Source organism: Malus sylvestris, chromosome 5 (genome assembly GCF_916048215.2).
Source record: "Malus sylvestris chromosome 5, drMalSylv7.2, whole genome shotgun sequence".
Taxonomy (NCBI): Eukaryota; Viridiplantae; Streptophyta; class Magnoliopsida; order Rosales; family Rosaceae; genus Malus; species Malus sylvestris.
Window position 1 is genome coordinate 45,832,664 of NC_062264.1, and position 27,933 is coordinate 45,860,596.

Sequence of the window (27,933 nt, forward strand, 5' to 3'; positions counted from 1 at the left end):
TGATGCTTTCTGCTCTGTCCATCATCACTGCACGCTTGGCTCTTGGTTGTTCGACCCGCAATCTCGTTCTCGGGTTTACGGAGTAGAAAATCCGTTCAGAAAATATGAAACTCTGAAGCTCTGTAAATCCGGCAAGACTAGAAATATCAGAATTGATGACGGGATGGTGAAGCTCAAGTAACAATCATAATATAAGAGTCGGACAACCATACTGAACTAGACAAATAGACTTATAGTCGCAAGTTGGATTAAACATTACAAGCAAAGTAACACAAGTGCTTCTTACAACCGACGAGCACGCATACGCAACCGTACTAATACCGAAACTGGATTATCTTATTCATAAGATATGGTCTCTCCATCCACATCTTTACTACTCTCCCTTCATTGCAACTACTCTTGCTTACTGCTGCAGTTCCTTCAGGAAATCCTCGTTGTCAACCAGGACCTACAAGCACATCGTCAAGAACCGTAGTAATCAGCACAACCGCTAATGATGCATCGTCTCTAAATTGTTAGATGTATTAGATACGATCTAAGCACACAGGCGGACTAATGGCGTGTGGACCGATAGAACAATGATGAAATAGATAAAAGATCAAACACCTAAATAGAAGTTGGGCAACAAGTAAACAAGTGAAAACTCACAGTTTTCCAGCCATCGGGATCGAGAAAAGAGGTGATCTTGGTGTTGAGTCCAGGAATTGGTCCTGGCTGTCTGGTTATCTTTCCTCCAAGCTCTTGTGTAACCAAGTTGACAGCCTCGGCACTTTTGTAGACATCATCAGTACCGATAGCAATCTAGTAACATATAAGATAGAAATGCATCAGGATAGCAGAAATTGACTGACTTAAAAAAAAAAAATGAAATAAGTGGCAAAACATGTCAACCTGTGCATACGCATTTCCTTTAGTGTATTCGGTCACACCATAGTTATAGGTCAACTCCAAGATTGTTGTCTGGTCTTCTTCTGCATATCCCAAAATGGCTATGGTGTACTGTAAAATGGATGCAACACGAAAAACGGGAAGATTCAATAAGCTCTCGTATATAAAGATGATGGGGTCAAGGACTCGCTCATAAACATACTACTAAGATAATAATAATGCTTGGTGAAGAGAGGATTAACTACCTTGTATTCGGGCCTCTCAATCGTCCTCAACAGCTTCAACCCCAATGCCTGCACAGAAGGAAAGCCAAGACATCGGACAAGATTAAGAAACCATGATCATGTATCTGAAGAAAACAAGTACTAAGATCCAAACCATCTTATATAATTCAAGAAGACCAGTTCAAAATTCAACAGGATCTTAGTATTTATCCAATGTGCTAGCAAAATTCCAAGCTGAATCATATCAAAGCCTGATAATTTTTGAATCCCTATGCTGGGTATTAAATGAGTACCTTCTCATAGAACTTGATAGAGCGTTCGAGATCACCAACGCGGAGCATGACTTGGCAAAGTGGCTCAGGGGTGGAGGGCCGCTGAATAATCTCAAACGTGTAACCATCAGGATCCTTCACAAAGGCTATGACGCTCGTCCCGCCTTTCACAGGGCCAGGCTCCCTCGTCACATTTCCACCCTTAGCACGAACATCTTCCACCAGTTTTTTAACCTACAAAATCCCAAATTCCACACGATCATCACATTCAGAAACAACAAGCTGAATTCCCAAATTTTCAATACTCAGATAACCAATACCCTGGAGAAGAACTTACACACTGCAACAGTATTCCAAACCAACCCCGCACTCCTATAAAGTTAAATTGCACGGTGTATGCGCGATTGGCTTGAGATACCGCTACAGTGTAATTCCGGATTACGGATACAAGTAGATAAGTTTCTTAAATTTTGCCATTCGAACACTTACATCGGGAGTAGCGATGGCGAAATGCCCGAAACCAGTGCCGATGTCGTAAGAAGAAACTCCGTAGTTGTACGTCAATTCAACCACGAAGTGAGAATCTTCGGGCCCAAATCCCAGAAACGCATTCGAGTATTTCTCCTCCGGAATGTCCCTCTTCCTCAGCAGCTTCATCCCCAAAGCCTCCGTATAAAACCTGCAATTATTTTCCGAAAAAACAAAAGGTCAAATTTGAAATCGATACCAAATAAAATTGAAAAAAATTGAAATCGTGGAAATTGAATCGATCATCCATCATGACTGGCGATGTCAAAAAGTAACGAACTTGATGGTGCGATCGAGATCGCCGACGCGGTACACGGCGTGGAGGAATCGGCGCTTGTCCTTCTTCGGCCATTCCAAAATCTCGGCGTTTGGAGCGACGGATTTTCCCTCAGCTTCGGCCATTTTCGAGTGCTGTGATCAGTGAGCTAGACTATCTGGACGCTTCCGTGAGCACGAGCACATTATATATAATATTTTTCTTGCAAATTAACACGTGGACCAATCAGAGGTGACTGTTACAAATGGAATTAATGTGCTCTGTTCACCTAGCGCTGCGGAAAAATGGAAGGCCCGGTCGTTTCGTCCGGGATTTGAACGCTTTTCTCTCCGCGTGTCTTCAACGGACATTTCAGATGCTACGTGGAGCCCCTGAGACGGTCCACGTGATCAGGATCATCAGTAACTCATGAAAAAAATCGGGGGCACGTTTTTGTTTCTGGCCATGTTTATGGCTAGTATACATTTTTAGAACAAAACGGCTAATTGCCCAGTTTGGTTAATAGATAAGCCTGAGAATTCCTTACACGATTTATTATTTCAATGCGAATCGGTTTTAGGTCAATTTATTAATGAGTCAGGTCATTAATGGGTTACTTGATTAGAATTTGTTAACGAATTGGTTTTTAACTGATGACTTATTAAGAACTTGATACGATATCGTTTGTCAAATCTAAACATTATATACAATATTTTCTTACATGACATGTCACGTCATTACAGAACGGTACGATTCTTTAACAAATTGGATTGTTATAAATTCACTTGTTAAAAATTCATTAAGATAACGATTTTAACACAATACAACCAGTTAAGAAAATAAATAAATACGAATACGACAAACACGATCTATTTGCTAGGCCTAGTGGGTGGAGTATTGTAAAGGTCAAATGGACCACATGTGTGCACCTTTAAAGATGATGAAGATGGAGGGACGTAAAAAGTTGTGGTTAGCAATGAGCCACTTTTTGGAGCTTGTTGTCACAATGTGGCCACACCTCGAATCCTTTCTGCACATATTTTGTTAGTGGAGAAAGAATCTTTTTTTTTTTTTTTTCTTGAGCGTTCGAGCTGCGAGCGTTACGTTTTTTAAACCGTAGTTTTGAAACGGTTAATCTCTAAAAAAGGGCAAAGGGTAAATGGTTAAAGGGGGAAAAATGGCTTGGAAGTCGTTGTTCAAATGAATTGATAATTGTATAGCTACACAAGTGAGTTATCACTTAGTACTATAATTTAGTGATATTTTTCTTTATTTGTAAGTGAGAGGTTTTATGTTCGATTTTCGCCAAATGCGAATTTGAATCATATTATTACTAGTTCATTGTGAGGCTAAACCTACTCTCTCTCTTTAGTGTAGATTATATTATTTGTTCCAAAATAAAAATAAAAATAGAAGAGTTTAATTTTTTTTACATTGCACTGAAAATGTTGTAGTTGTATCAAATTTATATTTTTTTGTTCATTTGAACGTTTAATTCTTCTTTAAATTGATGAGTTTTTTTAGTCAATTTAGTACAAATATGACTTACATGTCAACCTAATTATGAGTTACACGCTCACTATGTCATCAATTTAATAAAAATTCTAAAAAATTGTTAGAGAAAACACCTAAATTGACAGTTTTAAGACCTCGAGGTGTAATGTGAAATTATAAACTCATAGTAATCAATTCAAATTGAAAAAAAAAAATTAAAAACTCTTAGTCAAATGTGAAAATCACTCCAAATCTAAAAAGTGTAAAATTAAAGGGCAATCAATTAAAGAATAAAGAACATACCGTCAAATTAAAGGGCAAATGCATCATTTTATCATTCATTCCTACATGTCACCACACCGCCAACAAAAATAGGATATGCAAACATGGAAGAAGAATCTCCAAAACTATCGTTGGATCGTTGGTTTATGCTCTCATTCTAAAGAAATCTATTAGTGTGCTCGAAATACGGATGATACATCACGCATTATTATACATAGTAGGATCTAGATGCTCAATTTGATATTTGGTATTTAATCGTCTTGCAAATTGATTGCTCAAATTTATGGTGGTTGTAATTTAATTGTTCTAGGAAACGAATAAGCACTTGTGTTTTTGTGTTTGTTTGAAATTGTGCAGTGTGCCAGCCCTTGCAACTGTAGAGACTGTTGATGGACCTAACCCTAACCAAAAAAAAACCCCAACCCTAGCATAGCCCCAAACCTAGCCCTAACAATAAAAAGCCCAACCATAACCCCTAACGATAAAAAGCCCAACCCAAAAAAATAGAGATTATATGTGGCGCCATTCCGCATCAAATTTCAACGATCCGAACGGAAATCATTTGCCTATTTAATTATCAAGGATGATCTATGAATCGAGACTTGCAAAATTTCAATTCAATTCGAAATCATTTGCCTATTTAATTATCAAGATCAAATTTCATTGTTTTTTATATAACAAAGTATTCGTTTATTTTTTTTAATCCAATTATATTACATTAAGCGCTTACCACAAATTCATTTTTTAGTACTCTAGAAAAAAGATCAATAATATTCTTGCTGCAAAGCGATGTTTCCGGTGGTGCCGCGGACGAAGAAGAAGTGTTTTAATAAGAGAAACACAAAGCCAAAAACATTGATGGACCTGCCATGAATGTCCTCGACGACATCCTTATGAGCTGCAGTCGGCAGTCGACTCACTCTGTCAGTTCCGGTGTGTTTCCAAGACCGCCTTAAATTTCATTGACTCCCCATTCTTTGCGCAGCTGCATATTTCACGTTGGCTTAATTCTGCTGCCTTTTGTGCTGCCCCTGTCCACGTACCTCAACTTCTTCTTCTTGCTAAGTTTGAGACTCCTAATAGCAACCGCAAGATAGGCTTGCACCCATTCAAATACACTACTGGCCACGACGAAGCTAGTGCGATTGTATTTAAACAGGCTCTTCCTAACTGGAAGATTTTCTGCGGCGGCTTTCTATGTGCATTTTGCTTTCTGCAACTTGATTGGCTTTAAAGTTAGCAAAATAACAGGTTCATGCTACTTGTTCAATGCTCTTGGCCCTTAGGGGTGAAGTTCTACAGCTCCCATGCATTGAAAATATTTCTTGCACGTACAAGATTGTCTCTGTTTCCACATTGCGCCAGGATCTGGAGGACTATGTTTACGCAATACTGAGTCATGTTTCGTTTTCGAATACAAACTCTTGAGTTTGTTTACTTGGACCTGAATTGTCTGCCCTCTCCCATCATACCATTCTCATCTCCTCTTATTTGGACCTGAATTGTCTGCCCTCTCCCATCATACCATTCTCATCTCCTCTTATTTTTGTGGTCACGGTTAAACTACGTCAACATTTTATATTCCAATTACTTTTTGTCTTATTATTTTTATAAAAAATTAATATAAAACGTTGACGTAGCTTAACCGTGACCACATAAATAGGAGGGATAGAAAGGGTATGAGATGGGAATGGCAGACAATCCATGTCATGTTTACTTAGCCAACAGACTTTATCTGATAGCATTTCTATTAGGTTATTTGTTTTTCACAAGTTTGTTTGTAATTAGACTTGGTTGTATTGTGTAATCAGCTTATTGTTATATTTTTTGAAATTTGAATTGTAGTTTGTAAATAGGGTTTTCAAAACCTTGACTTTAATCTAAAGAAGTTATAGTAACAATGCTAATTCATGTATAATTTTTTTTCGCACGAGGAAGATGCATAAAATAATAATGATATACTTAGTGTACTACTCTTTATTTAGAGTATATCTATTATATATAAAGCCAATGTGAGATGAATAGTGACTTTGGTCACAGGACAAAATTTTTGGTGTCACTCCCTTTGACAAAAATAAGTGGACCAAACTCCCCCTCAGCCAACAAAATTCAAAACCTACCCAAAATAATATATCAAATCATGCAAGGGTAAGTAGGTAATTTGGTCATCATAAAATATAATATAAATATAAATGGGAAGAGAGAAAAGAATAAAAAAATGAAAGGGAAGAGAGAAAAGAATAAACAAATGACAAAGTTGATGATGCTCAAGTGATGGGGAAGAAAAATATAATAAAAATAAGAAAAATCATGAATGTTGTGTTCAAAACATCTTAAGAGGCGTGTAACGCTGGTGATAAAAAAAGAAAATAACAAAACAAAAAATATATTGAAGCAATTCACGTATATAAATACATTTAAAATGTCTAAGTCATGCATTGCACCGTGATTCAAAAAATACCTTTTCTACGCGGTTGTTTATTAAATATTATTTCTCAAATTTTAAACACTTAAGAGGTGTGTGTGCCAGTTATAAAAAAAAGTCTCTCGCACACGCATAATAATGTAATTTAATTAGTTGTCAAATGTAATTTTATTGAAAGACCGTTTTTATTAATATAGATTCAGCTGCTTTGATTAGTTAAAAGATTGTTTTTATTAAATGTATTTATTATTCATTTCCATCTATATTAATAAATACATTTAAAACATATAAATCACGCGTAACTGTAGACATCGAAATTTCGTAAATAAATGTTGACCGATAAATCAAAGTGTCAACGCTCATGTATTACATAAATTTTACACGTAGCGTGTGACTCAACGAAAATTGAAATGAGTTGGAAAAGTCATCAAATAGGACACGTGTCAACGCCTGGCAGAAACGACTTATTTCATCTGGAATATTATATTCAAAATTAGGCCTTGGAAAATTCTATAAATACAAGCCCAATTTCATTCATTTGGGGAACCAATTCATATTACACCTTGAAGCTCTGAAACTCCAAAGCTCTTAAGCATCCAGGTTCCCGAAGAATCAAGAAAGCCTTCTTCGTTCTTCGTTCATCGTTCTTCCAAGATCAAGCCCCGACGGCCCTTGAAGAAAGTGTTCTTCGTTCATCGTTCTTCCAAGATCAAGCCCCAACGGCCCTTTGGATCAACAATCATCCACCTTCAAGCCCAAACCTCAACGGCCCATTGAAGAAAGCGTTCATCGTTCATCGTTCATCAACTGTTCATCCTCAAGGATCAAGCCCCAACGGCCCCTTTGGATCGACAACATCAACGAATCCGCTCATCCGCTGTTCATCAAGCCCAAGCCTCGACGGCCCTTGAAGAAAGCGTTCATCGTTCATCGTTCATCAACTGTTCATCCTCAAGATCAAGCCCCAACGGCTCCTTGAAGATCCGCTCAAATCCACCTTCAAAGATCAAGCCCACGGCCCTTTGAAGAAACTTCCAACTGTTCATCCAAGATCAAGCCTTGACGGCCCTTGGATCAACGAAACACCCACCAATCAACACCTTACGGAGATCGAATCAGAGGATAAATTTGAGAGAGATTGTAACCCAAAACTATCAAATACAAATATTTGTTTGTGCACGTTGTTCTTGTCTCATTCGTTTCAGGAATTTTCCGTGTTCACAAATTGGCACGCCCGGTGGGATAATCTCTACCTCTCATCTCTTTCTCCGTTCAAGGAATCCAAGCACACCTCAAAGTCAATGGCATCAAGCAAGGGACAAGCCGTTCTTGCAACCACTGAGGGAAGGATCCTAAGCACTTCTGCCGCAAACGGACAATCCATTGGCGCCACAACCGTTCCTCAACATGCCACTTCAAAATTGGTGCCGCTAAAAGAGCAAGGGGAGCATCCAAGGTGTGAGTATGTCATCAACCTGACCTCACTGGGGGCACCGAAACACGATGTTGGGGCGCACAAGATGACATCCCAAAGCAGCCAACGACGTTCTTCATCAGCATCCTGGATGTCTAAAGGAAAGTCACGTCTATTGGTCGCACAAGTCATGACTATCGGCGTTACCTCCGTTGAAGAACAACTGGCTCAAATGAATGAAGCAATCGCAAGGCTAACCCGAACTGTGGAAGAAAAAGACTTGCAAATTGCAGCACTCGTCAATCGACTAGAGGCGCAGGACGGCGATAAACCCGACCCAGAGAATGATCCACTAAAAAGAAGAGATGACGAAGAAGATGAGCCTCAGGTGGAGAAAAACGATGCGAAGCCGGAGCCAGACCAAGCAGCGGCACTCATGGGATCTCTTTCTATCCAGCAGCTGCAAGAGATGATCACCAACACCATCAAGGCACAGTACGAAGGGAGCTCAAATACCTCCGGGTTGTACTCAAAGCCGTATTCAAAGAAGATCGACGCCTTAAGGATGCCGAGGGGTTATCAACCACCAAAGTTCATGCAATTTGATGGAAAGGGAAACCCGAAACAGCACGTTGCCCACTTCGTTGAAACTTGCAACAACGCAGGAACCGAAGGGGATTACCTCGCCAAGCAGTTTGTGCGCTCGCTGAAAGGAAACGCCTTTGAGTGGTACACAGACCTAGAGCCTGAGTCCATCAACAGCTGGGAACAATTAGAGCGGGAATTCCTCAACCGCTTCTATAGCACCCGCCGCACTGTGAGCATGCTAGAGCTAACGAGCACAAAGCAGTGGAAGGACGAGCCAGTCATTGACTACATCAACAGATGGCGCACTCTAAGCCTCGACTGTAAAGACAGGCTCTCGGAAACCTCTTCAATCGAGATGTGCATCCAAGGCATGCAATGGGGTTTGCAATACATCCTTCAAGGCATTAAACCACGGACCTTCGAGGAATTAGCCACTCGCGCCCATGACATGGAGTTGAGCATCGCCCATCATGGGAAGAAGGAACCAATCGCCAACTACAAGAATGACAAAGTTCTTGAGACAAAGGTGGAAAAGGCTGCATGGAAACCCACCAAGGAAGCGATGACGGTCAACACATCTCCTGTCAAAATCTCCACACGAGGCAAGGCGATTCAAGCCGAAGGCTTTCGTGATCAAGAGATGCGTAGACGCACTTTGAAGGAGCTCGAGGAGAAAACTTATCCATTCCCCGACTCTGATGTGGTTGCCATGTTAGAAGACTTGCTGGAAAAGAAGGTGATCAGTTTGCCTGAGTGCAGACGGCCGGAAGAGATGAATCGTACCGACAGTCCAAGGTACTGTAAATTCCACCGCTTCATCAGTCATCCGACAGAAAAATGTTTCGTGCTGAAAGATCTCATCATGAAGCTGGCTCAGAAAGGAATCATCGAGCTAGATCTTGACGATGTGGTGAAGTCAAACTATACCACCTTCACTTCTGGCTCTTCCAACTCAAAGTTTTCACCTCAACCGCTGGGGGCATCCTCCAAGACAAGCAAAGTTGAAGGATGGACTCAAGTCACTCCTAAGAAATTGCACAAGAAGCATACGTCTCCTCCACAAGTCCGCCAATCGGAAAGGGGGCAAAACAGCTCTTGTCAACCTTCAAAGCAACGTGAACGTGTTGAAGATGATGAAATTTCGACATATAGATCGTCCATCCCCATCACGATGCGTGATTTCTTGCCCGAAGACTTCTTCAATCACTCGGTCAAGGCTCCTTGCTATGAAGATTTTGAGGAACGCCTCTCCAAAATTGCTTGACAAATTCACCATGCTCCTTGTTCGCACGAGCCTAAACTGCACGAACCAAGGCTCCTCGCCTGCACGAGCCTAAACTGCATGGCATAATGCTCCTTGTTCGCACGAGCCTAAACTGCACGAACCAAGGCTCCTCGCCTGCACGAGCCTAAACTGCATGGCATAATGCTCCTTGTTCGCACGAGCCTAAACTGCACGAACCAACGCTCCTTGCCTGCATGAGCTGAAACTGCAACACGGCACCAAATGCTCCTTGTCTGCACGAGTTGAAACTGCAAACGACACAATTCTCCTCGCCCGCACGAGTCTAAACTGCATGGCACAAAGCTCCTGGTCTGCACGAGCATAAAAGGTGACACCAATGCTCTTTGTTCGCACGAGCCTAAACTGCACGAACCAAGGCTCCTCGCCTACACGAGCCTAAACTGCAAGACACAAGGCTCCTCGCCTACACGAGCCTAAACTGCATGGCACAACGCTCCTGGTCTGCACGAGCATAAAAGGCAATACCAACGCTCATTGTCTGCACGAGTTGAAACTGCAAACGACACCAACACTCCTTGCCTGCATGAGCTGAAACTGCAAACGGCACAAAAAAAAAAAAAAAAAAAAAAACCAAAAAAATATATATGTATGTATTTGAACTACGTTTTGACTTGATCTCTTTCTTTGGAAGGGTACGTAGGCAGCTTGAATATTCAATTTCAAGTTCAGTCACATCAAGATCAAAATATAAATAAATGTTTTATTAAAGAAAGTCAATTTTATTACAAAGGTAACAATAAATAGTTCTTTGTAATTTCAAAAAAATAATAATAAAAAAATAATAATAGATAAATAATGTGTGTGTGTGTATATATATATATATATATATATTTGTGTGTGTTCTTAAAAAAAAAAAAAAAAAAAAAAAAAAAAAAAAAAAGATTTGATTAAAGTTTCATTGCTGAGGGTTAATTTCATTACAAATTTATTTTGTTTTCAAAAAATAAAAATAAAAAATAAAAAAAAATCAAGACTCGCAGGTGGACCTCAAGGCCCGAGACATAAACTCTTGTACATTGGGCTTTGGCGATGATCTCCATTTCCAGCAACACCCCAATATCCTCAAAATCCACGAAGTTCTCGCCACCAAGACCCCCTTCCCCTCGGGTGTCGAATCTCTGCTCATTCTTTGAGCTTCGGCGGCTCTGTCGCTTTCCCTGCTCATCGCCGATGTGGATCCGGCCTCCGCTTTCGTCACTCCGCCCTGGTCGCCCTGATCGTGCTCTTCCTCAGCCTCCTCTTCTTCTTCCTGCTCTCAATCTGCTCCACACCACTTGTGGGACCTCCCGCGTACACGGCGCCCGAGGTGGTTTACCGGCGCAGCTACGACGGCTCCAAAGCCGACGCGTGGTCGTGCTGCGTCATCCTCTTCGTCCTGCTCGCCGGTCGCCTGCCTTTCGACGACAGCAATTTGATCGCCATGTATAAGAAAGTCCAGAGATGGAAGTACGAGATTCCGGCTTGGATTTCGAAACCAGCGGGTCGGATCATATACCAGCCGCTCGAGTCCTTCAGAGTCTCTGGGTTGCTGCTGCTGCAATAGCTTCCTCCAACCCACGAGCCATGGGCCCCGGGGTCCCAGCAACCTCACCACCCACCTCCCGCGACGCCGCCACGACCACACCGCCGTCCCCAGCGGCCGGAATATCAGTCAGCCGAAGCGAACCTGCATGTGTTCCCCTACCACGCACCCCGGCTCCTTCCGCTGCAGCCTCCACAAGAACAACTCCCACGTCACCGCCTCCGCACCGTACTCGCAGAACCGACTCAACGCGCACAGATCCACCATGGTCAAACTGGGCTTCATCTCCGATCAAACCCTTATCTCTCTCTAAAAACCTTCTCTCTCTATCTAGGACTCTGGGTTTGTACTCTCAAAGATGATGATCAAGGTCAGAAGATGTGGCGAATCAACCAGCGGATTGTGAAATTGATTGTGGAGTTGATGAGAATTCATGATAGCCCAGAGTCATTGGTAATTTTGTCAGAGTGCCTCATATCTACTTTTGTGTGCCACTGATGGGATGCTTGTTGATGGAGAAGCTTGCACCTTACCTCAACTGGAGCTACTGGAAGCAACAGCTAAAGCAATTCAGCCTATGCTAGAGTGGGGAGGAACTGGGCTGACGGTCTCTGATGGCCTTTCAAACCTGTTAAAGTGTCGTCTGCCAGCATATCTACCACATAGAACCATGCCTGCAACTCCACCTCCGCCATATGTTATGAACAAGCTCAGGAAAATGACGCTGAGAGTGATCGCGGAGCGGCTGTCGGAGGAATGGCGTGCATGATGTCGGCATGGGCTCAGTAGGAATTGACGAGGCGAAGTCTATTGGCTGTACTTTGTGCCTGTGCTCAGTGGCAATACAACGGGTGTGGAATGACTGTGCTCGGCAGGCAGTGTAATGGCTGTGCTCAGTGGTTGTGTTCAGTGACGGTAGCAGTGGAGCGTCTTCCTCTGCACCTCCGCCATGGCCGCCGCCTTTGAATGAGATTGACAAAACCAAAGTTTGACAATCCACACCCAAAGACCTCCTCCGTCTCTTGCCTCGCAGCTGCCAACAACTTCAAAGACCGCTGTCAAACGACTAGCCGGCCGAGAAGCTCTTCCTCAAACTCCAGCTCTCCGTCCGTCTTCGTCCTTCCCTACAAATCCCTCCGCCAAGCATCCTAATTTATACAGAAAGAAATACAATTAAAAAAAAAAAAAAAAAAAAAAAAAAAAAAAAAAAAAAGGTGGTGGTGCATCTGGCACCACGTGAACAAAGAGGAATGGTGGATCAAAGATGGGGTACAGCCCCATGGCAGATCAAAAGTTTTAGGTAGTGCATGGGCACCATGTGCAGAAAGAAAGAAAGCAAAAAAAATAAATAAAAAATAAATATTGTAAAAAAAAAAAATAATAATAAATAAATAAACATAAAAAAAAAATAATAAAAAAAAATGATGGAACTTGGTGCATCCAGCACCAAAAGAAAAAGAAAAAAAAAACAAATGCATAGAGAGAAATAGAAGGTCTATTTTATTTATTTTTCTGGAAATTATACATAAATTTAAAAAAAAAAAATCAAATCAAATCAAATTTACAAGAGGGGATATTCAAGGACGATCAGGTGGCGCCTTACAACTCGGCAGAGCTCCAGGAAGAGAAGGCGTCAGAGGTTGGCTGTTTGAAGCCTCAGCAGTCGGTACAGCCCCAGAAGACGAAGGTAAATGCTGCTGGAACAAACCCACAAACCTCCGATGATCAAGTAAGATCTGACCATCAGATTCCTGCATCTGGTCAATTTTCCTCTTCATGTTTGTGGCATAGTTGTGTGCAAGCTTGTGCAACTGTTTATTCTCATGCTTGAGCCCTCTGATCTCCTGTTTGAGACTCATCACTTCAGCCGCCAACGATTCAACTTGACGGGTTCGAGCAAATAGGCGTTGGGCCATGTTGGACACAGAACCCGCACACTGCACACTTAGAGCCAGGGACTCCTTAACGGCCAACTCATCAGACCGCCTGGAAAGTAGTCTGTTATCTTTGGGAGTGACAAGGTTCCGGGCCACCACCGCAGCGGTCATATCATTCTTCATCACCGAATCCCCAACAGTAAGAGGACCAGTAGGGGATATGAAGGATGGGCGCCATATGTTATCTGGAGAAGACGGGACTGCCTCTTCACCAAGGTTCAAATCAAAACGACGGTCGGAGGGTCCAGACATTTTCAAAGGTGTTGAAGAAAGAAGAGGTCGGACAGATCAAGATCTTAGAAGCGCAAGAAGGGAGTTTCTGCAAGCGAAAATTCAAGTGTGCTTTGAAACGAACTGCGTGCCTCTATAAAAATCAGCACTCAACGGGATTTCAGAGATCGAAGAGGCAAGCTCAGAATTCGAAGAGGCCAATTCAAAAATCGAAGAGGCAAGCTCAGAAATCGGAGAGGTATCTTGCTTTTCCAGACGCGTCAGCACCCGTCACACGCAAACTCAGCGTTGCGGAAATCACGGGTAATTTGTCGAAGCGCCAATCCCAGATATCGAAGAGGCGCCAGTCTTTTTCAGCCGAGTCATCACCTGTCATATGCACACTCAACTTTGCGCAAATCATGGGCAATTTGTCGAAGATTTTCGGTGAAAGAGAAAGCACGTGAAATTTTACTGTTCAATCACGCGTTAGTTGCCGACACGAGTGAAAGAATAGTACCTCTACAAGTATTAAAGAACTTCCTATAACTGTCCATCTTCACCCTCCATAGCAAGGCAGACATACAGAACCTTTCTTCATCTCTGAGAATGCCTTCCCAACGAAGCCTCTTGAGTTACCCAGTGTTCCTTATTCCTTGGGGTACCTCTGCAAGCCAATGACTCCAAAGCAAAAGTATCTCATATCACCAGGGTAGAAAGCAAGAGTATCTCATATCATGCGTTCTCCCTGTCCTTTCCTTTGTCCTTGTTCTTACCTACAAAGACAAGGATAAAGAAAACAATATGCCGGAACTTCCACTCAAACTCGGGTAAGGAACCGACTGCTTGGAACCCTTCCCTGATTGCCTACCTAGCACTGCTCTCGAGTACTCGCCTTCCACTGCTGCTGTACTTTCAAAGAAGCTGCCACATCTGCCTGAAGAACAGATAAGGCAAGTGAAAATGATACCTTGCAGCATGTGGAGACAAGGTGCAGAAGGAACAAGCAGAGAAGAATGCGGTCTGCACGGTCAACTCAGCAGAAGGAGTCCGAACTGAGGAACTCAAGAAGCTGCCATATCTGCCTGAAGAAACAAGCAGAGAAGAATGCAGCATGCACAATCAACTCAGCAGAAAGAGTCCGAGATGAAGAACTCGAGAAGATGTCGCATCTGCCTGAGGACGATGAACTTGTTTTGACCCTCAAATTCTTGGGTCGACTTACTAGGCGTTGTGGGCTGCACATGCCGATTCACCACCCTTGAATCGAATCCTTAAAGATCAAGTCACCAACTGGAAGAAGAGTTCATCAATCTTGAAGATCATACCGTTGACCAAACTGCTCAGGTGTGAATTAGAAAGATTGAACAAAGAAACAGGTTGTCACCTTTACCTCGTGCCTGCTTGCCATGTGTCCGAGTCAACCTTCAAGAATCAAGCCTCAACGGCCCTTGAAGAAGTTTCCAGCCAAATTCAAGATCAAGCCTCGACGGCCCTTGAGGAAATCACAAGTCCGATTCAAGATTAAGTGTCTACCACCCTTGAATCAAAACCTAGTTCAAGAATAAGCTGTGGAAAATCAACAATTGGAGGAATCCAGAAAATCTTCCAACCCAGTTCAAGATCAAAGCTGTGGAAAGTCAACAAGCGCAACAAAATACGTGCCGATTCATCCATTACCAAAGCCAAAGATCATCTACCACATGAAGCTCCTTGTGGTCAAATTTCAACCTTCAAGATCAAGCATCGACGGCCCTTGAAGAAATTTCAAACAACAATTCAAGATCAAGCCTCAACGGCCCTTGAAGAAATCTCAAGCCCAATTCAAGATCAAGCCTCAATGGCCCTTGAAGAAATCTCCAGCCCAATTCAAGATCAAGCCTCGACGGCCCTTGGATCGACATCTACAGTAAGGGACTTCAAAACGCATCTCCTACACGTGACAAGCACATGTATACGACGTGCCTTGAAGTGGGGGCATTTGTAGACATCGAAATTTCGTAAATAAATGTTGACCGATAAATCAAAGTGTCAACGCTCATGTATTACATAAATTTTACACGTAGCGTGTGACTCAACGAAAATTGAAATGAGTTGGAAAAGTCATCAAATAGGACACGTGTCAACGCCTGGCAGAAACGACTTATTTCATCTGGAATATTATATTCAAAATTAGGCCTTGGAAAATTCTATAAATACAAGCCCAATTTCATTCATTTGGGGAACCAATTCATATTACACCTTGAAGCTCTGAAACTCCAAAGCTCTTAAGCATCCAGGTTCCCGAAGAATCAAGAAAGCCTTCTTCGTTCTTCGTTCATCGTTCTTCCAAGATCAAGCCCCGACGGCCCTTGAAGAAAGTGTTCTTCGTTCATCGTTCTTCCAAGATCAAGCCCCAACGGCCCTTTGGATCAACAATCATCCACCTTCAAGCCCAAACCTCAACGGCCCATTGAAGAAAGCGTTCATCGTTCATCGTTCATCAACTGTTCATCCTCAAGGATCAAGCCCCAACGGCCCCTTTGGATCGACAACATCAACGAATCCGCTCATCCGCTGTTCATCAAGCCCAAGCCTCGACGGCCCTTGAAGAAAGCGTTCATCGTTCATCGTTCATCAACTGTTCATCCTCAAGATCAAGCCCCAACGGCTCCTTGAAGATCCGCTCAAATCCACCTTCAAAGATCAAGCCCACGGCCCTTTGAAGAAACTTCCAACTGTTCATCCAAGATCAAGCCTTGACGGCCCTTGGATCAACGAAACACCCACCAATCAACACCTTACGGAGATCGAATCAGAGGATAAATTTGAGAGAGATTGTAACCCAAAACTATCAAATACAAATATTTGTTTGTGCACGTTGTTCTTGTCTCATTCGTTTCAGGAATTTTCCGTGTTCACAGTAACATATCGTGATTCAAAAAATGTATTCTGCATGCGCGTGAGTGCGTGCATGAAGGCTAGTTGAATCTTATGCACATAGTGTTGTAAACAATACTATCATATTCTTAGACCTGTAAACGGGTCGGGTTTATTAGGTTTGGGTCGGGTTCAATCCAACCCGTTAACTTAACAAGTCACCCGAACCCGACCCGTTTCATTCGTTTCACCTGTTAACACCTGTTAACAATTATTATTATTATTTTTCCATAGAGTTTATTTTTTGTTGTTAAGACTTTACTGAAACTACTAAAACATCCTAAACTAACGGGTTGTTAATAGATTCACCTGTTAGCGACTTGACCCGTTAAGCATCCATCCAAATACTAATACTAACGAGTTAGGTCCAAAATGCTAGTTCTACATATTCTTATTTTATACCCGACCTTACGTAATCCAATGTACATTTTGTTATAAAGCTCAACCACAAAGAATTGTATGAAAATTTGAGGGGAGGCAAATGGACCAACATGATCCTCTCCTGATACTTTTGGTGAGGATCTTGGGAATCAGTAAATCGTACATCGTGCGATTAGTTTTTGTTAAGTACTGTTTATGTTTATTTTTAAATAAAAATATTTAAAATAATTTATGACTGTACGATGTACGATGAACGGAAACGATTCATGGATTCTTATCGGATCCTCTTTGGATCGCCAGGATCTCACAAAGAGGATCCGGACCCGCAAAGGAAAACCAACCTATAATCTTATGATCCGGAAATTAACAAACATTGTGGATTTTCAATTTTTGTTTATGGTAAAATGTGGATTTTTATTTGGTCACTAATAATTTGGAATTTTAGAAAAAGGCCCCGAAGAATATGACAAAAAATGGACCACCAAGAGAAGGGAAAGGTTGCGCTCTCTCCTCCATGTACTTTCCCACCACCAGGCAGGGAGGAAAGGGACTCTCTCGGCCCGGGCCCACACCACGTGACGAAAGCGATGACTACATAGACCGAGCCCACGAATCGTAAGCCGTCACGTAAGCAGGTTTTATATGCGGTGGGGCTCTGGTACGGAATAACGTCCAGGTTCAATGAACCTGAATGGCCGCCCCGTTAATAGCCATGTTTATATAAACATATTGACATGAGCCTGCTAATCATAAACCGGGTGTTTCCGAAATCACAGAGCAAAAAACAGAGGATTTGAATTCGAATTCGGAAAATCGTTTCTGAAAATGGCCCTCGCTGTTACTTCTTCTTCATCTGCTTCGATCTCTGGTCGCGCCTTCACTCCCTCCTCAGAACCCAAAGGTACAATTTTTTTCCTAATTTTTAATTGATATTTTGATTGAACCGAGAAGCTTGGAAATTTTGATTTGGGATGTGAATTAACGAGTGTGGGTTTCGGGTTTTGGAATTTGCAGCTCCGCAATTGGGTTCCATTCGGGTGTTTGATCGATCGTACAGTCAAATTCAAAACCAAGCCGTGACGTTTTCTCAGCGGCGGAGGTCGGTGAGGCCGGTGAATGCGCAGCCGAAGCGGAGCGAGTCCATTGTTCCTTCCGCAGCGACAACCGTTGCTCCTGGTAAAGATTGGAAATTTGTTTCACTTTTTGGAGATTTCTTTGGTTTTTTTTTATTTTTATTTTTTATAAATTTTTGTGGGTTGTACTGAAAATTTGTGATTTTTGCAGAGGTGGTTGAGAAAGTAGAGGTGGAGGACTATGCACAATTGGCTAAAGAGCTCGAGAATGCTTCCCCTCTTGAGATTATGGACAAGGCGCTTGAGAAATTTGGCAACGATATCGCCATTGCTTTCAGGTAGTCCAATCTCTGCAGTACATTTTCTAACTTAATTTTGATGAATGTTAGTGAAATGTATAGCTAAAAACCGAATGTGCAACGTTTTTTTGGGTTAATTGTCATTTGGCAACCTCGTATTAAACATGAATGTATTGTATGACTGTATGCTATGAGAATATCTTGTATAGTTTTATGGTGATGAGGGAATTATGCATTGAGGGTGGAAATTGGTTGAAGATAAAATATATATTGTCAATTAAAACGCCTCCTAAGAATTATTGTGTCAAAAAATTAAATGAATGCTTGTGGGATGTCGTCGTTGTATAGATGATTAAGGATCTCATCAAATGTGGGCGTACTCCATCTAGAATGCAGTGGCAATACGGATAAAAGACGGAATTTTGCTGATAGAAAACTACATTTGGGGATTTGATGTCAGCAGGCCGGCTGCTATATTCTTGTCTCATCACTTTGCCTCAAATGGTGTTTGTGTGTTTCTAATATGTTAACGAAAACTAAGGTTTTACGATGAATTGATCTGATTGCCAGGAGTTTTGTATAGTTTATGCATTCTGATTATTGCTTGAGGCGCCAAATGAAATGGATTTGATTGTTAGCCATTTTGTTCTTGTTAATAACGAAAAACTTGGTTTTTGCAGCGGAGCGGAGGATGTTGCTTTGATTGAGTATGCGCATTTAACCGGTAGACCCTATAGGGTTTTCAGCTTGGATACCGGAAGGCTGAACCCCGAAACATATCAGTTCTTTGACACAGTCGAGAAGCACTATGGCATCCACATTGAATACATGTTTCCGGATGCTGTTGAAGTTCAGGCATTAGTAAGGACCAAAGGGCTGTTCTCTTTCTATGAGGATGGGCATCAGGAGTGCTGCCGCGTGAGGAAGGTGAGACCCCTGAGGAGGGCTCTCAAGGGGCTGCGTGCCTGGATCACCGGACAAAGGAAAGATCAATCTCCGGGGACTAGATCTGAAATTCCGGTTGTCCAGGTCGACCCTGTTTTCGAGGGACTGGATGGTGGTGCTGGCAGCTTGGTGAAGTGGAACCCGGTGGCAAATGTCGCGGGTCATGACATATGGAACTTTCTGCGTGCCATGAATGTACCTGTGAATTCACTGCACTCGAAAGGGTACATCTCAATTGGTTGCGAGCCATGCACAAGGTCAGTCCTACCGGGGCAACATGAGAGAGAAGGAAGGTGGTGGTGGGAGGACGCCAAGGCTAAGGAATGCGGTCTTCACAAGGGCAATATTAAACAGGAAGGAGGAGACCAAAATGGCATGGCTGCAGAGTCAAATAGTGCTGCCACGGAAACTGATATATTCACTTCCCAGAATCTAGTCACCTTAACCCGAACTGGAATAGAAAATTTGGCAAAGCTTGAGGACCGGAAAGAACCATGGATTGTAGTGCTCTATGCACCGTGGTGCCCGTTTTGCCAGGCAATGGAAGCATCATTCGTTGAGTTGGCTGACAAGTTGGCGGGGAGCAGCGTGAAAGTGGGGAAGTTCAGAGCAGATGGAGAGCAAAAGGAGTTTGCCCAGAAAGAACTGCAGCTCACAAGCTTCCCCACAATACTCTTCTTCCCCAAACACTCCTCTCAGCCGATCAAGTACCCAACGGAGAAGAGGGACGTCGATTCATTGATGGCGTTCGTCAATGCCCTTCGGTAACCAACTGAAGTTTTGAAACGTTTGTAGAAAGTAATCCCGGTGCCATTCATCTCCATACCTAAATGGTGAAGTCAACATTCGTTGGCGAACCATCGCGGATGAATGCTATCGATTCTTCTTCGTTGAATCTGTGTTCTAGAAATATCTCTGTTTCTCAAAAGAATGTCACAACGCCTTTGGCATAGTTTATTGTCAATTTAGTCAGTTCTTTTGTGGGACAAGAAGATAGGGCTCTTGTAATTTTCCTTTTGGTCTCCAGTGAGTGATTTCTGATTTTGGAAATGGATAAAAGTTATGCTTTCTTGTGGCATTGACATTTTTGCTGCGGCATTGTTCTTGGTAAAAGTTTATTAACTTTGTGCTCTGTCAAACTAGTTTACTCTTGAAAATGGCAGTTGGGAGCTTTTCCCCATTTTGGCTAGGGCTCAAAGGTTGGGTGAGGCTTTCCAGAACTATCGCTAGTCTTGATGCCAAGATCAGCCAATATGGCAGCGGATGTTCTTACGTCAGCTGGTCTTACAGAGATGTGTGATTTTGTGTGGGTTGACAGACCCTCATCTTCGTTAGTTCATGTTTTATGTAATGATGGTCTTCCTTGTCCTCATTAGCTTGGTGTGGTGGGTTTGGGGTGACACTTTAACTTAGTTCAAGTGTCTGTGGCTTGTATCCCCGCTCATTGCTTTGCTCTGGTTTAGTTTTCGTGGTGTTTGCCTCTGTGTAGGCTTTCTTGCTCCTGTTTGGTTTCTTTGCCCTGTAACATGTTTTCCTAGTTCTCAAAAAAAAAAAAAAAAAAAAAAAAAAAAAAAAAACCAGTTAAATGATAAATAGCTGAATATATTTACATTCAAGCAATTGCAAAACTACTAAAGTTCAAACAAAGTTCCACGTCAAAATGTCTTATGGCATTATTATGACCCGAAAAAACCTGAAAAGGTAAATTGTTCATGTAATTCAACATAAAAATTTTGATGTTTAAAGTCATTACATTGAATCGTTCAACCTTTTTTATTTTATTTTTTTTATTTTTAGACACTTACTCTTTAAAGGTTTAGGAGGCCTTTGAGTTTGTTAACAGGCTTGAGAAGTCTAGACCTTAGATCTTGTGAAGTGAAATAGATGGATGAGAAGCCATTCAGGATTCAACCTTGTGAGTTGAAAGCTTGAGATTCCCTAGGAATTTGTTATTGTGGTTATGAATTAAGAGTAAGAGGCGATGCTTGAATTCGAATTGGCCAACTCTACATTACAAAAACATAAAAAATATAAACTTTAAAAAGCATACAAAAGTGGCAAAACAAATTTAAAATAACCAATTACACCCCACCACCTAATTGGCTTTAAATTAAATATTTTTTATATTATGCTGTTCGATTAAGTTCTAGATATAAGAAGCCAAACCAAACCCTTTTTTTTCTTCAACTTGCAGTTAGGTTTCAAACTGAAATTGTTTCAAAACCACAAAAACCGAATCGTTCGATATGATCCGATTTGTTCTGTGTTTCGTTTTCAATTTTTTATTTCAAGTGTCCACCCCTAACCTTATATGAGATTTTGTAAGGTATTTCTATGCTAATATTGAATCTCTCGCTAGTTGGTGATCCCTAGTCCAAACACAATAAAAAGAACAGTCCATCAATAAGATTGAACAGTAGATAAGACATTTCAAGCATATGGAAGACACATGCAACTCCTAGTCCTAGTTAAGGAATGAGATCTAATCAACGACATAGTTATTGTTGTAAATCCAAACTTACAGGATGTAAGTAAATATTTGTTGTACTTCCAAATTCTTAGGATCCCCTTTCCAAATTGCTGTCTGAGAATCTCCACCCTTTCTTTCCATGTTTCTTTAACCCACCAAAAACACCTTTCCTCTACCCTCCCCTTTTTCATGATTATATTCAGAGGGCGTAGCTTTCTCCATGTTACCGTTAAGAAAACATGGAATTTATATATGTTATTGGTGAACAACATTTACATAAACATAATTACATTCTTTTGCAGTTTGAAACTTAACCTTTTACCTTTAAAGTTTTCTTTTCGATAAATAATGCTTAAAGGCAATGCTGGTGAAAAAAATTTGAGTGTAACCAGATATATCTATCATCTCTTACCGCACTCATGCGAAGAGAGAAGAGAGGGGGCATCTTTCCGGTTACATATAAACGAGGAATGCATGCATATAGTTGCATAGTGATTAGTGTTTGGTGAGGAATATAATTATAAACAAAAATGCAGAAACCTGTGGGATTGAGAGTCTTGTTTTATCAAACTAATTTGATAGTGTGCAAAACAAGAGAAGGCATTTGTATTTGGTGACCCACCCTCACGGCCTCACCCTGTAAGCTGTCGTTCTACTACTGTTCTCGTGACCCACTGCTGCAGTACTGTAGATACCGTGTAATTTATTGGTCTGTGCTTTGTTTGCTACCCAAGAAAACCCTGCGGGTGCTCGTCCTTCGAAAGACATTTTTGGCTGGCAATGTCTTTTCCCTTTTCTCCACTGTCATGTAAAAAATCTAAAATGTACAACAGTGAGTGATTTGTTTGAAATACCACGACAACAAAATATTGTATATTTTAATGCTTTAACACTATTCTTAACACTAACATTGTTATTGAGAGAAATTTGCATGAAATCGTGAATTTAAAATGAAGATATTTCAAGCAATCACATGATGTTATATATGTGAAAAATTGAGTGATGAACTTAAAATACTACCACATTTATGTTTCAATTACATTTACGTTCTAATTGCATGTAAATTCATAACATTATGTTTGGACGAAGAAATTTAAGATTACTAAGGAATTTTAAAATAATGAGATTTTATTTTCTAGAATTTGTAAATTTTCTTGTTTAGTTAACAAAAAAAAATGGAATTGAATACAAAATTTATTATTTTTAAAATCTTAATTATAGAAATTAGGAAATGACACATATTTATATAGAATTTAAACTAAGGAATTAGATATCCCAAATTCCAAGTTTTTTTTCATGCGGAAATTTTAAATTTCTATATTTATGAATCAAAATAAGAAAATTGATGTATGTTAATTTATAAATTCTGACTTTAATTTAAATTCCAAATTTATTTTCTCATTCCAAACATAGTGTAAAGGAATTTGAAGTCAAAAATGTGAACCACGAGAGAAAAGCAGGAAGCCAGCCTGTAATGCAAGAAAGTTAGAAACATCTTCTCAAGGGTGCAGAAGTAAGCCACATTTTATATATATATATATATATATTTTTTTTTTTTTTTAACTTTATGGTCCTTTTATTTATTTATGTATTATTTTTTTTGGCCAATTATTCATTTAATATAAGTCCCAACATTCGACTGGCAAGTGGCAAACCAACAGTACCACCAGCTCCAGAAAGTGCTTTAAATTTCCAAGTATTTCCCTTTCTTCAATCAATACTATTTGCCTTTGGGGGGCAACCCAACCAGACGGCAAGAGAATCAAAGAAAGTGCACCAAACCCTCTTCAAAAACAAGGCCATTTTGGTAAATTAATTGAAGCAGCTCCCTTATTTTCCTTGCAAAGATCCAGTAAACCCTCAGAACAACTCACTGACTCACTCTCTCATGAAAGTTAGATCTCTTTGGGTCAACAACCAAAAACCCAGAGAAAAAAAGAGATTAAATTAAATAAAACCAACGGCAGAAAAAGAAGAAGTCTTTTGGAAGATAATGCAAGGATCTGTAGCTGCTGAACCAGAAACAGAGGATGAGGAAGCAGGAAAGCTCAAGCTCCTCTCCAATGGCGGTCACTAAGTTTCTCTCACTCTCAACCCTCCTCGTCTTCTTCGTCTTTGCATCCAAAGGTAAGTAACTTTCTTCACCCAATCCTAATATTTTCTTGCTGGGTTTTCTGCACTTTAAAGTTTAACCCCAAAATAATTCAAAAAATCACAGAAACCAAGTAACCTTTTCTACCAATTCTAACATTTTCTTGCTGGGTTTTCTCCGTTATTTCAAAAAAAAAAAAAAAAAAAAATCTAGAAAGCAAGAAACTTTTTTCACCAATTCTAACATTTGCTTACTGGGTTTTCTTCATTTCAAAGTTTAAACCCAACAGTTTCCAAAAATCGAGGAAGGAAGCAACTTCTCTCGCCAATTCTACCATTTTGCTTGCTGGGTTTTCTTCATCTTGAAATTTAAACCCAGCAGTACTTCCAAAATTTAATGAAAGCAAGCAACTTTCTCGGCCAATTGGCCCAATTCTACCATTTTGCTTGCTGGGTTTTCTTCATCTTGAAGTTTAAACCCAGCAGTACTTCCAAACTTTAATGAAAGCAAGCAACTTTCTCGGCCAATTCTCACATTTTTCTTGATGTGTTTTCTTCATCTTAAAGTTTAAACCCAGCAGTACTTCCAAACTTTAATGAAAGCAAGCAACTTTCTCGGTCAATTCTCACATTTTTCTTGCTGGGTTTTCTTCACTTTCAGCCGCATCTTCTCCACCGACATTCAAAACCACCAAGCTGCAAAATCAGGACCAAGAAAATGAGCCGTTCGTCGGAGTGAACATTGGCACCGACGTTTCGAATCTTCTGTCTCCGTCGGACCTCGTTTCGTTTCTGCAACTCCAGCAGATCAACCACGTCCGCCTCTACGATGCCGACCCGGACATCCTCAAAGCCCTGTCCAAAACCAAGATCCGGGTCGTCATCAGCGTCCCCAACAACCAGCTCCTCGCCATCGGCTCTTCCAACACCACCGCCGCTTCCTGGGTCGGCCGAAACGTCGTCGCTTACTACCCCCAAACCCTCATCACTGGCATTGCGGTCGGCGACGAGGTGTTAACCACCGTGCCCTCTTCAGCTCCTCTGCTTCTTCCTGCAATTCAGTCGCTTTACAGTGCTTTAGTGGCTGCAAATTTACACACCCATGTGAAAATTTCGACCCCACACGCCGCTTCGATAATTCTCGATCCGTTTCCGCCGTCTCAGGCGTTCTTCAACCAAAGCTTAACCCCAATTGTTCTCCCATTGCTTCAGTTCTTGTCGAAAACCGGGTCGCCGCTGATGATGAATCTCTATCCTTACTATGTGTTTATGCAGAACAAAGGTGTGGTGCCTCTTGACAATGCGCTTTTCAAGCCTCTTACGCCATCGAAAGAGATGGTGGATCCCAATACTTTGCTACATTATACTAATGTGCTGGATGCCATGATTGATGCTGCTTATTTTTCCATGAAAAACCTTAATATTACTGATGTGACGGTTCTTGTTTCGGAGAGCGGATGGCCTTCGAAGGGGGATTCTAAAGAGCCTTATGCTACTATCGACAATGCAGATACATACAATTCAAATCTTATCAAGCATGTTTTGGATCGTAGTGGAACCCCTTTGCACCCTGAGATTACTTCAGATGTGTACATTTATGAATTGTTCAATGAGGATTTGAGGTCTCCGCCAGTGTCTGAGGCCAATTGGGGCCTGTTTTATGGGAATTCGAGTGCGGTGTATTTGCTTCACGTATCAGGGAGTGGGTCTTTTTTGGCTAATGACACAACAAACCAGACATACTGCATTGCCATGGATGGGATGGATGGAAAGAGTTTGCAGGCTGCATTGGATTGGGCATGTGGACCTGGGCGGGCAAATTGCTCGGAGATTCAGCCGGGGGAGGATTGTTACTCTCCGAATAATGTGAAAAGCCATGCTTCGTATGCATTTGATAGCTATTACCAGAAGCAAGGGAGGGCTGCCGGGTCTTGTGACTTCAACGGCGTAGCCACCATTACCACCACTGACCCGAGTAAGTTCTTCTACCTCTGCATTATCCGATTATCGTTCTAGCTTGTTCGGATTTCTAATTTTTGTCTTTCCATTCAACGATTCTGAGGGCCGAGTTCTCTCTAGAGTTTGTAGTGTAGCTTAGCTGCCGATTTAGATATTTGAGACCTTGATTAGAAGTAATGTGAGACTCGATTTGGTTAAATCACAACAGAATAATACTTTAAAGCATAACCTAGCAGACTAGGGAGTAAGTTCGAATTTCCCTCTTCGTAGTTTAGATTAGACTAGAATACACTTTCTCTACAAAAATGCTTAGATTCTATTGCCTAATTTTGAGGAACATGACCCTTGAGCGAAATAATTCCCGCACACCTGTAAGAGTGGTGTGCGGAAATCATTTCCTACTCTTAATAGTCACAAGTTTGAATGTTGGTGACTTGTGAGATGGTGAGTGATGTCCACCTTTGAGGGGGAAAGGAGCGTAATAATTTGCATTTCTTACATGGAAGGGAGGTGGAAACGCTGATTTTCCTTTAGATATTGGTCCTGGGCACAACACTTGAAAAGATTCGGAGGCCAGGGCTAAGATTGCCTTCAGAAAGATGTCTCTCTGTTTTTGTATTCTTGCGAGCAAGATTGCACTAATAATATGTACGATCTTTTGAAAAGTTTGCCTTGGCCCTAATGGGGCTCCACTCTTTTTGTATACTTTTCTGTTGGTTCTATACTGCAGATATGAATAATAACTTCGTTTTCTTTTCGTTTTTTCTTTGTTCGTGGGAACATCGCAGGTCACGGGAGCTGTATATTTCCCGGAAGGTAAGTCTTGAGAAGCTTTCTTTTGTTGCTACATACTGTAAATTGGTTCATTTAGCATGCTAGTTCCTTCAATGTTCTTAGAAATGGATGTTTTATTTTGAGTGCAGTAAGAAGGTGAGCAACAAGACGAGGCAGACGGTGAACTCGACACATTCCAGTAGCGGAGTAGACAGATTAAGATTTGTTGCCTTCGGCAGCAGCAGAATAAGTGCCATCAGCGGGATGTTATCCGTATTTTTTGTTGTAATCTTCAATAGTTTGTTATTCTTTCCTTTTGTGACTCCATGCTGAGGTTGAAATAAAATTATTTTTTTTCTGGATTTTTTTTATAATCAGTAGTTGGTAATCTGCTGCTGGTAGGCAAATCAATCCATTGAGTTGTTAATGAGTAACCGTTATGACCCATTTAGTTTGATTTCACCGTAATATGGTGTTGAGAATGATATTGGTAATGATGGTGTAATGAGAAAATCAAACAATGGGTCTTAATGGTTCAATATTAACAATCAATGAATTGATTTGCCACCTCTAATTGCTGGTGATATTTTTGTTAGATGGATGTATAGATTGAAGAAAACTACCATTTCAAAAAGGGAGGAATGATAAGTGATTGATTTACAAGATGTGGGTTATGTTAGTGGTCACAGTAGTGCGCTTGTTCTTATACATCCAAGTTTGAATCTCGCTCTTCATAAACTAGAATAGTTTTTATTAATATTGCATTGTCTATATATAAAAAGGAGAGATTGATGTAAATCAACAAATGGAAAACTTGATAAAACCAGAATAGTTTATATTAGTATTGCATTGGCAGAAAAAAAAGAAAAAACAGAATGCGGTGAAGGTGGATCGAACACCTGACCTTCAGATCTTCAGTCTGACGCTCTCCCAACTGAGCTATCCCCGCAGATATTTTTGATCTGAGTTTAAATGATATTAACTGTACATTATTCAATCAAAATACAATTGTAAAATTTAGTGTCCTTCCCATATAAACGACATCTGTATTTGCGTCGCTTGACATTCCCCATGTAGGAGTCCAGCACTGAACACAGGGAATCTATATAAATCATAGAACCTGAACAAATACATTGCTCTCTAAAGTTCCATGATTTTTTTTAACTTTTGCGTCACCGATTTACCTTCTGGTGGTTTCATTTGACTTAACATCTAAAAGAGATGTCAGTTAAAACACCCTAAGGCTTCAAAATTGTAAGCTTGACCAGCTCACCGTCCATTGCACATCCCATATATCGTGGCACATAACCAACGCGTATCTGCTTTCCTTCCGACAATTTCAATATGCATGGGAACATGAACTTTCATAGGGACCTTGGTTCCTCAATTTCAGTTTCATCTTTGCCATGGCAGAAGGAAAGATTTATTTCTTCACCCTTTCTTTTTACTCTTTATATCTTATAAGTTTGTAACACAGAAAATGGTTACAGGAATATCATTTTCTAGATCATGGTTGAAGAACACCAAATTCTACGTAGTTGAAGGCTTCAAGTTGAAGCATTACAAAGGAATGTGAAAGTGCCCATAATGTTAACGATAGTGTAGTCGTGTAGACGTGAGTTAAGTCAGTTGATTAGAATAATGCATTCGTTTTTTAACACTCAAATCTGATTTTT

General features: G+C 41.0%; 3 protein-coding genes, 1 long non-coding RNA gene and 1 other non-coding gene across 5 annotated transcripts; 3 read left to right on the top strand and 2 right to left on the bottom strand.

Annotated features, from left to right (window-relative positions):
* Positions 1 to 167: 167 nt before the first annotated feature.
* Positions 168 to 2,360, bottom strand: LOC126622144 (lactoylglutathione lyase GLX1-like). The gene is made up of 7 exons (XM_050290801.1): positions 2,193 to 2,360; positions 1,874 to 2,063; positions 1,406 to 1,618; positions 1,134 to 1,181; positions 892 to 999; positions 649 to 801; positions 168 to 448 (listed from the first exon to the last, which is right to left on the bottom strand). Exons 1-7 carry the CDS (start codon positions 2,312 to 2,314, stop codon positions 404 to 406), a joined length of 879 nt encoding a protein of 292 aa, XP_050146758.1. The 5' UTR covers positions 2,315 to 2,360; the 3' UTR covers positions 168 to 403.
* LOC126622145 (uncharacterized) lies at positions 455 to 870 on the top strand. The gene is made up of 2 exons (XR_007623345.1): positions 455 to 560; positions 618 to 870. It is a non-coding gene; the product is annotated as an uncharacterized LOC126622145 (long non-coding RNA).
* A 15,016-nt stretch (positions 2,361 to 17,376) lies between the features above and the next one.
* LOC126623428 (5'-adenylylsulfate reductase 3, chloroplastic-like) lies at positions 17,377 to 20,041 on the top strand. The gene is made up of 4 exons (XM_050292319.1): positions 17,377 to 17,547; positions 17,661 to 17,822; positions 17,931 to 18,057; positions 18,699 to 20,041. The coding sequence occupies exons 1-4, from the start codon at positions 17,472 to 17,474 to the stop codon at positions 19,729 to 19,731; spliced, it is 1,398 nt and encodes a 465-aa protein (XP_050148276.1). The 5' UTR covers positions 17,377 to 17,471; the 3' UTR covers positions 19,732 to 20,041.
* Positions 20,042 to 23,114: 3,073 nt separating this feature from the next.
* Positions 23,115 to 26,619, top strand: LOC126623924 (glucan endo-1,3-beta-glucosidase 1-like). Its single transcript, XM_050292900.1, has 4 exons — positions 23,115 to 23,560; positions 24,186 to 25,499; positions 26,272 to 26,299; positions 26,407 to 26,619. Exons 1-4 carry the CDS (start codon positions 23,464 to 23,466, stop codon positions 26,588 to 26,590), a joined length of 1,623 nt encoding a protein of 540 aa, XP_050148857.1. The 5' UTR covers positions 23,115 to 23,463; the 3' UTR covers positions 26,591 to 26,619.
* A 514-nt stretch (positions 26,620 to 27,133) lies between these two features.
* On the bottom strand, positions 27,134 to 27,206 carry TRNAF-GAA (transfer RNA phenylalanine (anticodon GAA)). The gene has a single exon. It is a non-coding gene; the product is annotated as a tRNA-Phe (tRNA).
* Positions 27,207 to 27,933: the final 727 nt, after the last annotated feature.

Bases quoted from the DNA above. Each gene is read 5' to 3' on its own strand.
- LOC126622144 (XM_050290801.1), bottom strand. From the start codon at position 2,314: ATGGCCGAAGCTGAGGGAAAATCCGTCGCTCCAAACGCCGAGATTTTG. The intron at 1,619-1,873 runs GTAAGTGTTCGA...GGGATTTTGTAG, and splicing joins TCGCCATCGCTACTCCCGAT to GTTAAAAAACTGGTGGAAGA. The intron at 802-891 runs GTTGACATGTTT...ATATGTTACTAG, and splicing joins AAGGAAATGCGTATGCACAG to ATTGCTATCGGTACTGATGA.
- LOC126623428 (XM_050292319.1), top strand. From the start codon at position 17,472: ATGGCCCTCGCTGTTACTTCTTCTTCATCTGCTTCGATCTCTGGTCGC. The intron at 17,548-17,660 runs GTACAATTTTTT...TGGAATTTGCAG, and splicing joins TCCCTCCTCAGAACCCAAAG to CTCCGCAATTGGGTTCCATT. The intron at 17,823-17,930 runs GTAAAGATTGGA...TGATTTTTGCAG, and splicing joins AGCGACAACCGTTGCTCCTG to AGGTGGTTGAGAAAGTAGAG.
- LOC126623924 (XM_050292900.1), top strand. From the start codon at position 23,464: ATGAGGAAGCAGGAAAGCTCAAGCTCCTCTCCAATGGCGGTCACTAAG. The intron at 25,500-26,271 runs GTAAGTTCTTCT...GGAACATCGCAG, and splicing joins CATTACCACCACTGACCCGA to GTCACGGGAGCTGTATATTT. The intron at 26,300-26,406 runs GTAAGTCTTGAG...TTTTGAGTGCAG, and splicing joins AGCTGTATATTTCCCGGAAG to TAAGAAGGTGAGCAACAAGA.